Raw genomic sequence first — 14,717 nt, 5'->3', positions numbered from 1 at the left:
TTCCAGGCTGGAGTACAATGGCGCTATCTTGGCTCACTGCAACCTCCACCTCCCTGGTTCAAGTGATTCTCGTGCCTCAGCCTCCCGAGTAGCTGGGATTACAGGCATGCGCCACCACGCCTGGCTAATTTTTTTTGTATTTTTAGTAGAGACGGGGTTTCACCTTGTTGGCTAGGCTAGTTTCAAACTCCTGACCTCAGGTGATCCGCCCACTTCCGCCTCCCAAAGTGCTGAGATTACAGGTGTGAGCCACCGCACCCAGCCTATTAATTCTTTTTTAAGTTTTGAAGGTTATTATTTTTTGCCTCTAATTTTTACATTACTTTCAGACAAGCTGTTAGTAATAGGCTAAACTAAAAAAGACTTCATTCATAATCATATAACCAGCTATTTCAGAATTGAGGCATTTCAGTGGTGATAGTAGTCATTTGCTTTTGTTTTTGTGGGGGACGGAGTCTCACTGTGTTGCCCAGGCTGGAGTGTAATGGCGGGATCTCAGGTCACTGCACCCTTTGCCTCCTGGGTTCACATTCCTGGGTTCTCCTGTCATCAGCCTCCAGAGTAGCTGGGACTACAGGCACACGCCACCATGCCTGGCTGATTTTTGTATTTTTAGTAGAGACAGTGTTTCACCATGTTGGCCAGTCTGGTCTCGAACTCTTGACCTCAGTTGATTAGCCCACCTCAGCCTCCCAAAGTGCTGGGATTACAGGCGTGAGCCACAGCACCCAACCAGTAGTAGTTTCTTTAACTGCACAGTAGCTAATATTGTAGTATCTCCACTACACCAAGCAAATAACCAAAAATACACATACGCATATAAAAATCACTTGAAGAAAGAATGACCAAACTGATGAAGGTAACCTTCTCATAGCAGTGATTATTGCAGGGTTAAGCTGAAGGAAGAGTCCTATACTTTGATAAACTTAGTCTCAATCTCAATATGGTACACCTGTTACTGTTCACTAGCAGCGTAACTGGCTAGTGGAAGATGCCTCTTTTTACTTTTTTACTTCTCTTGTGTATACTATATCCATGCAGTCCTTCATTTTCTCAATAAGAGGATTCCCGAAAAAAGGTCATCGCTTTTTTCTCTTTGCCTTCTTGAATATTGTTTTAGGGATGTAAAAAATAGAAGTTAGATATCTACACATAATGTCTAAATTATGAATCATTATGGGTATGTATTATTTTAGATCACTTATAAAACAGTATCTGGATTTAGAAATAGTGCTTTTAACCCCATTTATTTCATGAGACAGTTTATTCAGACCTCTCATACATCTTTGACATTAGCACTGTTTTCATCATTCCTACCATTTTCTGGGTTATTTAACAAACAGTATTCCAAAACCCATCATATATACAGCTATCTAAGATGTTTGAGATGCAGACATAGAAGATCAAATGAGAGTCTGTATTAAGCTTTTACTGGAAATTGCATCCTGAAATCCAGGTAGCCAATGGCATGCCACTGGGACAGATGTATATTTCTGTGTGTTTTATCTTAAAAGTGTGTTTTGTAATCTCCATGATGAATTATTTTCTAAAGTGATCTTTAAGAAACTTGTTACATAGTGGGAACATTTAGTGCTAAAAGTGTTATAAATTTATTTATAACTTCTATATACATCCAAAACTAGTGTCATTAAGTAGTATCAGGCTAATGTGTCTTCTGCAAACAGTATTTTGTTCAAAAATAGGCAGCCGGTCGTAACATAAAGAGCTTTATAATGATTTAAATATAAAGCAGTACCCTCTATTCTGATGAACACTGTAGTGGAAAGACTTGCTTATGTTTAGGAATATGTATTGCTTAGCTTTATTACAACTTTTAAGCTCATTTAACAGGTGTCATTTAAAACTTTTTTTTGCACTTCTTTTCTGTGATGTGAATTTAAAACTTATTAATGATAAGCAAAGTAGATGATATCCTTGTCTTGTTTTATGAACTTATTGCGTGAATAGTGGCATTTTCTATTTGATTACCTTATTTGCTCTTAAATTTTTTTGCCTAGATCCCTTTGATTTGAATCATAATCTTGGAGCTGGATTATCAAGGAAAAGTAAGTTACTTCATTTGTCAATTTTATTTTTTATTTTACTTATTTATTTACTTTTATAACAGAGACAGGGTCTTGCTTTTGTTGCCCAGGTTGGTCTCAAACTCCTGGGCTCGAGCAGTCCCCCTACCCCAGCCTCCCAGAGTGCTAGAATAACAGGCCCCACCAGGCCCAGGTAGTTTGTCATTTGTAATACAATCTCTTTTCCTTTTAGCCCACCTCATTGAGTTCTTACTCTTCTTTTTAGTGACAAATTTTATAATGAAAGCTTTTATCAATGGTAGAAGAGTATTTGGTATTCCTGTCAAGGGATTTCCAAAGGACTACCCCTCAAAAATGGTAAGTGTCTGTTGGAAATACAAAAAAAAAAAAAAAAGTGCCTAATTTGTACACATCACTTCAGTAGTAATTTAAATATTTAGAAAGTCGGTGAGTCGAGCCAAAATAAATGACTATAGTACAGAATAATTCCCAGAGCCCCCCTTTTTCTTAAACATCCCTGGGTAAAGGCCATCAGAATAGAGAGAAATAGCAAGAATTGGAGTTTGGGTGGAAAAATTATTAATTTTGCTGCTGCTGCTTTTCCTTGTAACATGGCACCAGGGAAACATGTACCAGTTCTAGAGCAACTTCGAAAACAGAAAGAAAGTAAAGCTACACTCTAACGCCTGAGGTAGCTTCCTAATAGAGAAGATGGATTTAAGGTTGTTCCATTCTTGTTCTCCTCTTTGATACCTTTTTTTTTTTTCCTGGTTATCTGCGCTAGCCTTCATAGGTGCATTGCTGTTCTGCCAGCATTTGGCTGGATGCCGGCCTTGGCCAAGCCCAGTTTGTACATATCTAGAATCTAGATTTTCCAATCTGCTTGCAAAAAGTAGTAAATCTTCTGCTGGGACTAGGGGGATAACAGTGCTTCCTGTAGCAGACAGGTATCTCTTCTCATATAACTTGATACTCGAGTTTTTAAGGAACCACATTTATTGAAAACAAAGCAAAATTATGTCAAAAAAATAACTTCAGTGAGAGAAAAATAGCTAGGGACTAGATGGTCTTGTTAAGAATAATGTTATGTTTTTCTGCATTAATTTCCTTATAAAGACTTTTAAATGTTATTTTTAATTGACATATAATTTAGGGAGCACAACGTGATGATTTGATACATGTATATGGAATGATGAAATCAAGTTAATTAACATATATATATCACCTCACCACTTTTTGTGGGGAGACATTTGAGATTTACTCCTAATTATCTTGAAGTATGCACTGTTATTGACTATAGTCACCCTGCTGTGCTTATTCCTCCTGTCTATCTGAAACTATGTACCCTTTGACCAACAACCCCCATTCCCTCTCTCCTCCCAGTGAAGACTTTTAAAATTTAGCATAAGTGTATTGTTTTATAGGCACATTCAGTGTTTGATTACATCTGTACATCTGGTTTTTGCTAGATATTGATGTGGCTTCTACACCAGTGCTTCTGAAACTTGTTAGAACAAATCACCTGAGGATTTTGTTAAAGTGCAGATTCTGATTCAGCAAGTCTAAGATCAGGCTCAAGACTGCTTTTCCAGCGAGCTCCCTGGGGATGCTCATGTTGCTGGCCTCCCCCTTAATTTTAGTACAAAGAGGCTACAGGCTAGACCATTGTCTTTCCTTTGTTCCGTTATTTTTCCTTCGGTAGCCACAACTAAGCAAAGTAGCAACACAGTTTTTTTTTTCTTTTCCTCAATATAATCTGTGTGATGCAAATCATGTTTCTCAATTCATTAGGTTTTAGCCTTTTCATTTGACGAGGAGACAAAGCCTTTGTACCTGGCCTCAACTCCCTCCCACATCCTGGGAAAACTGACTCACAGGGATGTGTAATCCGCTTCTTTAGAAGTGTGATTAAACCTTTTAGGGTTATGGCTCATGAGCGCTCTGCATGACTAAAAGGAATAAACAAAAATGGATTTAGTTAAAACTATCCTGAGTTAGACCTTGATGGTTTTAGATTTTGTTTGGAATTAAGCAGTATAAATAATATTTATTAAAAGTAATGTTATATCAACATTGAATTGTAAGATGACTGTTTAATATCTGGTTAGTTTTGTGTTCCGATCTCACATGAATAGTTCAGACTTTTATATATTTATGTTCTTCTAGGAATACTTTTTTGATCCAGATGTGTTAACTGAAGGAGAGCTGGCCCCAAATGATAGATGTTGTCGAATTTGTGGGAAAATCGGACACTTTATGAAAGACTGTCCTATGAGGAGAAAGTAAGTAAATGTTCAAAAGGGGTGGTTGTGTTTTTATTTTCTTAAATGTCCCAATTTTTAAATGAGGTACTATTATAACAAAGAAAATACACTTGTGTGAAATCCAGCAGTTTTCAGATACATTTAAGTTTTTTATTTTATTTTTTAATGAAATGAAGTGATTTAAAACATGACTTTAGGCCAGGTGCGGTGGTTCACGCCTGTAATCCCAGCACTTTGGGAGGCCGAGGCGAGTGGATCACCTGAGGTCAGGAGTTCAAGACCAGCCTTGCCAACATGGCGAAAAGAGGAAACAAAAATTCTTCCTTTTTACAGTAGTGAGAAGTTCAGAATCATTTCAGTCAGTGAACAAAGGAGCTCCTTCAGGAGCTCAGTGATGTTTCTAATGTACAGTACCTGTTCAGCACGTTGGGATTTATATTCACAAACAGTTCACTGGATTTTAACACTCTTTGTTTGTATTCCACTTAACCCTTAATAATTGTTGTAAGTAAGCCACGCAGTTTAGTCACCATGATTTCTTCTGGTGGCGTTTATGGGGAGGCAAGAGAAACATGTTTTTGCTTGCTTGCCTGGGACACGTTGTTTTGGTGGTGTTTTTAACTGTACAGTAATGGTGTAGTGGTAACAGTAATGGTGTTTTTAACTGTACAGTAATGGTGTAGTGGTAACAGTAATGGTGTTTTTAACTGTACAGTAATGGTGTTTTTAACTGCACAGCAAATGGTGTAGTGGTGTACAGTAATGGTGTTTTTAACTGTACAGTAATGTAGTGGTAACAGTAATGGTGTTTTTAACTGTACAGTAATGGTGTAGTGGTGGTGTTTTTAACTGTACAGTAATGATGTTTTTAACTGTATAGTAATGGTGTAGTGGTGGTGTTTTTAACTGTACAGTAATATTTTGAAACGTGGTGCTCAAATTAGGTTACCATCTGGAATTTGAGAAGCCTTTTTTTTCAGTCCTTTTTTTCATTACTCAAAAATCAGTGATTATTAGGACAAGGGAGAAATGATTTTGACATTTTGAGAACATAAATCTTATAACCATTGTTCCTTTGTGAATTTAAGCCTTCACATCTAAAATTTCCAGTGCCTAGTAAAGAAAGAATGCTAATGTGCCAGAAAGGCCATTCAAGAAATCACTCCGAGTATGATTTGCCTTTCATTACATCAGTGTCAAAGTAGGCATTCAGCCACGGAGTGCCACTCACTGCAGTTACTGGTTTCACAGCAGTAGAGCAGCTTTGAAAATGAAAAAGAAAAACTGCACCCTTAATCCCTGAGGAGACATCTTAATAGAGAAGATGGATTTTCATTTAGGTTCTTGCTTTTCCTTTTAAACTTTCTATTCCTGGTTATCTCTTAAATCTAGAATTGCCTTAGTATTTTGGGAATTGCCTTAATATTTTGTTAGGCTTCTGTTTAGATTTTTGCTACTAATATGATGTCTTCTACAGAGTGAGACGGCGGCGAGATCAGGAAGATGCCCTGAACCAAAGATACCCTGAGAACAAGGAGAAAAGAAGCAAAGAGGACAAAGAAATTCACAACAAATACACAGAAAGGGAGGTGTCAACAAAAGAAGATAAGCCCATACAGTGCACACCTCAGAAAGCCAAGCCAGTGCGGGCAGCTGCTGACCTGGGGAGGGAGAAGATCCTCAGACCACCAGTGGAAAAATGGAAGAGACAGGATGACAAAGACTTAAGAGAAAAACGTTGTTTTATTTGTGGAAGAGAAGGGCACATTAAAAAGGAATGCCCACAGTTTAAAGGCTCTTCAGGTATGGACACCTATCATACCTTGATGTTTGCTCTAACATCTCAAGGGAAATCTCCTTTTTAGAGCTCTTTACTATTTTAGTTATCTTCTTTATCAATATATTTACTCAAAAAAGATCTTGTTTTCAAGAAAGTAAAATCCCTTCCCCCTCCTTTAATGTTGATCCTCCATATATCTTATTCCTGGCTTTATTTAGAGTCTTACAAGAGTCATTTGGTGAACTTTTCTAAGATTATCAGTGAGGTGAAAGTGCAGTCATCTCTGGTACCTGCAAATGTAACCTCAGTGACCAGAAAAGAAGCTGCAACTTGAGCTTTGCTACTTGGTATATGTACTTGTGAAATCAAATCACGGGGGTGGCGGTAGCTAGAGTTATCTCAGGACACCATGCTCTGTGCGCAGGTGAGCCACACACAGGCACCTGCATAGAAAAGGGAACAGAAAGAAATAGGCTGCATAGTTAGCAGTGGGTATATCTGCAGAGGGGAATTATGGACGATTTCTTTCTGTAGATTTTGTTATTTTGATTTTCTACAAGTGAGCATGATTATTCTTATGATGAAGAAAATATCTATTAGCCATCATTAGTACAACACCATCCCCAAATCTGGCCGCTTTGAGTTGTTAAATACAAATTGGCCATTTTTGCTAAATGGGTGAAATGTCTATTGTGGGCACCTTTTAAGCAGACTACTAACTATAAGGGTACCTTGTGTGTGTATAATAAGTAATGATTTACAAAACAATTTACCTTCTCACTTCCCAGAACTGTGCAAGTGATGAAATTTGATGAGCTTAGAAAAGAAATCTTGGGAAGTAATTTTTTTCTATTTAAGTAGTCAATCCTGTCGCTATCCTCGGTTGTATATATATGTTTGTGGACACCATAAACTGTCAGCTGCTTTACAGTTTCCTTAAAATACTCCATGTGTATAGTTCTTGGAACGAGAATACCTCTCTTCTATTTTATTTTATCATATTCAGCAATATAGTGTATCTTTTTTTGAGACAGGAGATTTTTAGATCATACCCTTTCTTTTTTAAAGGAGCTTTATATGAAAATAAAAATATTTAAAATTTTTTATCTATTATTTTTAGAGTAGGGTTTAAATGTTTATGAAAGATCCAGCTTTAGCTGCTCACATGGGACATATACCAGAATAAAGTGATTTTCTTGTCTTGTTTTAAGAGGAAAATGTATTTAAAAGAAATTACAATAATAGTTGCTAATGTTCATTGAACATTCATGATGAGTTAGGCAGTATTTTAAGTACATTACATGGATAATTTTTACAACAGCTTCATTAAATGCATTAATATCTGCAGTTTTATGGGTAAGGAAACTGTAAATAGTATAGATAAGTTTTAACTAGTATTCCCAGAATTATTCCCAAAATTACTGGAAGCCTGTGTTGATTACTCATGACTGAAACATTATGACAGTCTTCCTCTTTGGTACAACGAAGTGGAGAATTTGCCCCAGCTTTGATGAATTTCTGTTTTCTTGCTAGCAGCAAGTTTTAAGTTGTTTACTAGGGAAGCTCTCACAACAGTTAGAACAGTGAATTTGGCAGCCTATGGGGGACAGCAGCAACTCAAAAAGAGGGGGGAGTCTGGGTGGCAGGGGGATTATCAAGCATAAGGAAGAGCACTTATCTGGAAATGTGGTCCCTTTCGATTGCAGTCCTGACACATTGAAGTTAGTAGTCATATTTTAAACGTGAAATGACAGTGGAGGCATGGAGATAGATACAGGGAATTTCCCTTGGTGGCAGTTAAAAAATAATTAGTTGCTTCTTCCTGTCTAAAACTTACGCTGCTCTCTCTTGTTTCTTCAGATATATTGCTCCTTTGTCCACACAATATACTGAGTGGAGCTTCTGTCACACCAACAGACAGTCTCTCTGAAAATCTGAAAACAGGGCTACTGCTTTCAGTGTAAAGTAGGGACAAAAAGTGCTAATTTCTTTTTTAGGAATGTCTAAATCAGATTGTATGTTTGGATCCCCCTCACCTGTACCATTGAAACCAATTGGTCCATTTGTTCAGGTAAACTGAGAAGGAGGTGTGTCTGTCATCTGTTCACTCAGGAGATGCTCCCTGAATGCTCTCAGCTCTGTGCCAGGTCCTTGGCGCCATGCTGGCAGCCCGGGCCCTCCTTCCTGTGGCTGACCTGCAGCATTCTTTCTGTCTGTGCCGCGTGGGTGTGGTGCGTGGTGAGGCTTGCTGGGCACCGGATGGCAGGGCCGCGTTTCAGAACTCCTGCATACGGTCTCGCTTTTCAGTTAACTTGCAAAATTCTGCCACCCACATGCCTTATTTCAGCTCTCCTTGGATGTGGTTTCGGTTTTAAGGCTGTTTCAGATGCTCTTCCTTTCCATTTTGTAAACCAGTCTATTTCATTTTTTAGGCAGTGCTTTTACATGAAGACAAAAAGAAACAAAAAACAACAATATTTTTGAGTCCCCAGTCAGGTATGTGGGTTTTAAAAGAAACAAACGTGTGTTATTTTATTTAGTGCGTACTTGACCACATGCCTTTTGAGATTCTTTCTCTGAATACATGCTTTTAACAGGGATTGGACATCAGAATGACTTGGGGGAACTTTAAAACATACAGTTGCCCATCCTCTACCTTTATTTCCTAAAGCCCATTCTTCAGTGGGTAAGCATGGGCCTGTGTGTTTTGTAAATTCCAAGTGGTGTTTATACCACCCACGAGTGGCAACCAGAGTCTTCAATTATTTGTTCCAGTCCCATGCTTTTTGTTGCTGCTGTCTTGCCTGCAGTGTTTTCTCCTCCTGGAGAGTATTTGCCACACACAAAGTAAAGAAAAAAAATAAGCTTAGCCTGAACTCCACTGTTACCTCTCAGCTACTTCATTTATTCATTCTTTCAACAAATAGTTATCCAGCCGCTCCCTCCCTTTCTAAGTTCGGGACACCGGCCTCAACACTGAAGATACGGCGGTGAATAAGCAAAGCCCCTTCTCTCATTTACTCTGCATCCTTCTCAGAAGAGGGTAGACAATAAAGAGATACAGAGATAATATGTCATGTGGTGGCAAATGCTAGGAAGAAATAACAAAACAAGGAAAGGGAAAGAGAGTGGTTGGCTAAGGAGGCAGCCTCTCTGGTAAAGTAACATTTAAGCAAAGAATCAAATGAAACAAAGGGGCCAGTCCGGGGAAATTGGTGTTAGACTGGCAAACTCAGAGATGGAAACAGGTGTCGTCCTACAGCATCACTGAGGCAGTGTGGCAGGAGTGGAACAGGATTGGAAACTTGAGACAGAGAAGAAATTTGAAAAAAAAAAAAAACAGAGTGGAGCAGGCAGGAGGGTGAGTGAGTGGTGGAGGTGGAGGTAAAGTCAGAGGGTGGATAGATCTGGATTATGAAGCACCTTCAGCAGTGGTAGTGACTGTTTTTGTTGGTTTTTTTGCCCCTTTAAGTGAAATGAGAGAGTATTTTCGGGTTTTGAGCCAAGGAGTGATATTATCTGAATCCTGTTTTAAAAGGCTCATTATGGCTGCTGTGTGGAGGCAGGGTAGCTACTTAGAAACCAACCCACCTCAGCCTCCCCATTTATAGAGATGGGGTCTCACTATGTTGCCCAGACTGGTCTTGAACTCCTGGCCTCATGTGATCCTCCCACCTTGGCCTCCGAAAATACCAAAATGATAGATATGAGCCACCACATCTGGCCATAAGCTTCAGCCTTGAGCAGACACTTTCTAAACACTTTATTTAGGAAAAAAAAAACTAATTCTTGCATAGCCACGGTGTTCATTTTGCTGAGAATAATGTAGCATAGTGTTGACAATTATGTGGGTGTAATTTCTAGCTTTGTGATTCTGAGAGACTGCCTTATCCTCCATATGCCTCAGTTTCCTCATGTGTAAAAAGGGGTTAATAATAATACCTGACAGGGATGTTGAGAAATCCATGTAAAAGTACTTAGAACAGTGCCTGCATGTAGTGAGAGCGGAGAAAAGGTTCGTGGTGGTGATTGCATTGATGTTATTATTCCTTCAGGGTATCACCAAGTCTTCCAGTGCCAGCATTGTTCAATTGAGAGAGAAATATAGATGCTAGGCATATACCTAGAAATGGCATTGACAATAAGTTATGATTTCTGTAATTATCTTCTGAGTAAAAAACCTGCATATTTATAAATCTTTTGAGCAACTGAAAAAAAGTATTAACTTAAATTTACTACAGGAAAAATGTATTGCAATAATTATGTTACTTATACCAGAAAAAATTACGTTACTTTATACCAGACAAAAGAAAACATTTATAGGTGGTTAAAATCTATCCTATCCAATAAATTGGACTCTTCCAAGTAAGTGTATGACAGATGATATAACTGTTTAGTTTATCCGTGATATGTGTATTCAAATTATTTATGTTGTTATAAATGTGAACTGTATCTCACCTGTAAGTAGTGTTAATTTCCCCACAGCTCTTCCTTTCTGTAGTACTAAGTATGTCTTTGGGCCACTGGTAGTTTCTCAAGAGAGCATGTTGATACGGACAGCCCCCCTACTCCCATATATGGTGTATTGACCTTAGGCAAGAGATGTGGTTTCTCTGAGCTCCAGATGTGTCATCTATAAAATTGGTGTTAACACCGTTTATCTCATAGGGTGCTAAGAAGATTAAGTACCACCCAGAGCAGGCACTCAGTCAAGTTCTCTTTCCTCTTGTGATACCTACCCCCATCCTTTCCTCTAGTTCTTTCCTCCCAAAGGAGATCATAGTAGATAGAAAATCCTGTGAATGTCCTTGCTCTTTGTTGTTACCTCCCTCCGCCCCATCCCCCCACACACAATGCCTTAGATATGCAGTAGGTTTTATTGATTAGAGGTGAACTTATTTGGAAGGAATAAAAAGACAAAGCAGGAGAATGGTCAAGAACATGAGTTTTAGAGTGAGACACTTGCGTTTTGAAATCCAGCCCAACCATTTACTAGTTGTATGACCTCTGTCAAGTTATGCAACCTCTGTGTGCCTCAGTTTCCTTTTTGGTCAATTGGTGCTAACACCTCCAGGACAATTGTAAGGATTACCTTCATGTAGATAAAGCACTTAACACAGCATCGACACATCTCATCACTCAATAAATTATCACTGCCCTTTGTTACTGTGGTTAGCAAACACTTGCTGTAATTTATCTCTTCTAACTTGGAGGACAAATAAATAATGGAAATTTTTAACAAAAGTATGTAGAGATTGTGGTACCATAGCGATAAACTGATTTTTATGCTTAAGTTAATTACTCTGGTTTGTGTATGACAGTTTATTCAGTATGAGAATCTCAGAAAACTAATGTTCTTTTTTATTCCTTAATCTTCCTACCCTTTTTTTGGTAAAGAAAATTACCAAAAAAAAAAAAAAAAAAAAAAAAAAACTACCTCTGTCTTTTTATTTATTCCATTTTAATCTCATGGCTTGGAATCTGAGAAATTGGAGTTGCTGGAAGAGATTGGTGGATGTCTTTTTGCTGTCATGGTGATGTATTCTTTTACAGCGTTTATCATTGACCAGAATTTTAAAGCCTGCTTATTTTAAAAAACAAAAACCAGTGATCTTTATGAAAATAAGTTTAAAATAATAGAAATACTTTTTAAAATAGTGTGGGGAGAGCTCATTGTCAGTGAATATAGATCATTATGTTGATACCCTTTTTTGGATATTCTAGTGTATTAATATACCATTGTTTATTTAATCATGTCTTATTAATGGACTGGCTGTTTTCACATATTTGATATATCATGTGTCTTCACAGCTTGTGCTTGCATATTCTTTCCCACAATATTGGAAATCCACATATTTCCTTGTACATTTTTAAAGTTGATATCTAAATCTTTCATTGTAGTTGCAAAGCATGTAATTTCTTGGGGGAGGGGGTCTGTAAATATTGACATTTTAAAATAAAACTTTTAAATCAGCCTTAAATGTATCAAATGAAGTATAAATATTATTGCCTTTTCATACCCACCATCATTTATATACAGCTCAGCTCTTCTTTAACAGGCAAAAATTATATATCATTTTCCTTTCCTCCTTGAATTCCTTTGTTGTACTTCTACAGAATTTCAGCATAAGATGATATATTTTGTTTGTTTGAACTTCTCCCTGAGATGATATATTTTTATTACACATTTTCAGATATTTTATTGAGTAGCTTATCATGCTTATCTGCAACAAAACTGACAGAGGCGACAAGCTAGACCCTGTCTATTTTCTATAAATTTTTAAGCTTTTTATTAAATCTCAAAGGATGAAAATGTCTTCTACATTGAGTTTTCACAATTAATAGAATATATAATTGATCAAAACAAATGTTACAAATTGTAATTAAAAATTACTTTTTATGTTTACTTACTGAAAACGACTTTTATTTGTAAGAAAGGTGAGATTTTTTCCCTATACGTTCATGTATCTTTGGGTCAATATTATTCACTGCATGAATGAAGCTGTTCCTTTTCTCTCCCTAATTGTTTTGTTTTTATAGTTGATAAAAATGGAAAAACCCCAATTTTTTTTTTTTTTTTTTTGAGGCGGAGTCTCGCTCTGTCGCCCGGGCTGGAGTGCTGTGGCCGGATCTCAGCTCACTGCAAGCTCCGCCTCCCAGGTTCACGCCATTCTCCTGCCTCAGCCTCCCAAGTAGCTGGGACTACAGGCGCCCACCACCTCGCCCTGCTAGTTTTTTGTATTTTTTTTTTAGTAGAGACGGGGTTTCACTGTGTTAGCCAGGATGGTCTCGATCTCCTGACCTCGTGATCTGCCCGTCTCGGCCTCCCAAAGTGCTGGGATTACAGGCTTGAGCCACCGCGCCCGGCCCCCAGTATTCTTTATGATGGCAAATTAAAAATAATAGAAATACTTTAAGAGTTTGGGAATAGAAGATACATTACAATAGTGCCACTCAATTATTTTGATTCCTTCTTAATTACATGACCAAAAATCACAGTGATGTCTCATCAAAAATTGTTTGTAATGATCATCCACTATCAGTGTAATTTTATGAAAGCTAAAAATTTGGATTTTAATTAGAGGCATTTACATTTACCACAGATACCAGCATTTTGTTTGCTTCTCCTCTTCTCTGGGTTTTTTTTTTTTTTTTTTTTTTTTTTTTTTTTTTTCTGCCTCGTGGCAATACACCACAGTAAGATTTGGCTGGTTAGGAGATACGCCTTTCTTTTGTAAAGTAGGTGAATAATTGTGAAAGGGGAGTTAGAAAGGATAGGTAGAGTGATTCCTGAAAACCAGCCTAAACCTTGACCACAAAGGCATTCACAGGCATATAATTTTTAAGAAAGAGTATATATGGAAGTTGAAGAGCTGGAAATTGACTCTCTCAAAACTATCCTTGTGGCCGGGCGCCATGGCTCACGCCTGTAATCCTAGCACTTTGGGATGCCAAGGCGGGCAGATCACCTGAGGTTGAGAATTCAAGACCAGCCTGGCCAACATGGTGAAACCCCATCTCTACTAAAAGTGCAAATTTAGTCAGGTGTACTGGTGTGCACCTATAATCCCACCTACTCGGGAGGCTGAGGGCAGGAGAATCACTTGAACCCAGGAGGTGGAGGCTGCAGTGAGCCGAGATCAAGCCACATGCCCTGTCAGGTAGGCTCAGGAACCCATGGACCCAGGTTGAAAGAGCACCGTTTACATAAAACACTCTAATGAATATTCACATATTTGTCTAGTGAATATTCACAATAGTCACATATTGTTATTTCATCAGGATAAATTCCCACTCATAAGAATGATAGGTTTAAAAGTATATACATTTTGACAGTGATGCCAATATTCCCAAATTGTGATTGTTGACAATCCCGGAGAGTCAGTGACATTGTTTCCCATACCCCGACTTCATTGGGATAGTCTTTTTTTCATTTTACACCTGCTTGAATTCCTATTATTACCATTGAACTTTACCTTTTTTTTTTTTTTTTTACACGATTTCGTCTATCTTTCTTTATCTTTATGTCTTTGTACTTTTGTATTGGAGTATTCTTGACACGCTCTCACTGTTGCCCCGGCTGGAGGGCAGTGGCTCAATTACAACTCCCTACAGCCTTGAACTCTCAAGCGATCCTCCTACCTCAGTCTCCTGAGTAGCTGGGACCACACGCTAGTGACACCACACTCAGCTGATTGTTAAAATTGTTTTGTAGTGACGGAGTCTCACCATGTTGCCCAGGCTCGTCTTGAACTCTTGGGCTTACATGATCCTCTCTCCTCAGTTTCCAGAAGTACTGGGATTACAGGCATGAGCCACTCTACCCGGCCCAGTTTATTATTCTTTTAACCTCACTTATATGTGTTTGCCATACAGATGAATATTTGTTTTAATAGTGTGATCTAGCCAACTTTTGCATGGTTTCATATGATACCAAATTTTATAAATGTCATGTTATTCCTCTATATTATATAAAAATTAATTCATGTGTTATTTCTAGTACTTTTGTTTTTTTACATGCAAATATTTTATATTCAGGTATAGTGAACATTTTTCAGATATAATAGATTACATGTTTAAATGCTACCGTAGTAAAACTACTAGTACTGTACTTAGCAAAGGGTGTAA

At 37.9% G+C, this 14,717-nt stretch overlaps 1 protein-coding gene across 6 annotated transcripts in view; it reads left to right on the top strand.

Annotated features, from left to right (window-relative positions):
- TUT7 (terminal uridylyl transferase 7) overlaps nucleotides 1–14,717 on the top strand; it is a 65,901-nt gene that overhangs the window by 46,021 nt on the left and 5,163 nt on the right. For 5 of the 6 annotated variants that reach the window (XM_010377798.2, XM_030919297.1, XM_030919301.1 and 2 more), the window contains 4 exons: nucleotides 2,019–2,066; nucleotides 2,311–2,402; nucleotides 4,212–4,327; nucleotides 5,787–6,112. In XM_010377798.2, coding sequence (XP_010376100.1) covers nucleotides 2,019–2,066; nucleotides 2,311–2,402; nucleotides 4,212–4,327; nucleotides 5,787–6,112 — 582 coding nt within the window. Of the gene's footprint in view, nucleotides 1–2,018; nucleotides 2,067–2,310; nucleotides 2,403–4,211; nucleotides 4,328–5,786; nucleotides 6,113–8,521; nucleotides 8,586–14,717 lie in introns of all 6 variants that reach the window. The other variant, XM_030919298.1, reaches the window with a different exon arrangement.

The sequence above is a fragment of the Rhinopithecus roxellana genome, chromosome 16 (genome assembly GCF_007565055.1).
Source record: "Rhinopithecus roxellana isolate Shanxi Qingling chromosome 16, ASM756505v1, whole genome shotgun sequence".
In the NCBI taxonomy this organism is placed as follows: domain Eukaryota; kingdom Metazoa; phylum Chordata; class Mammalia; order Primates; family Cercopithecidae; genus Rhinopithecus; species Rhinopithecus roxellana.
The sequence above is the reverse complement of the archived record's forward strand: the minus strand, read 5'-3'. Positions and strand labels throughout refer to the sequence as shown.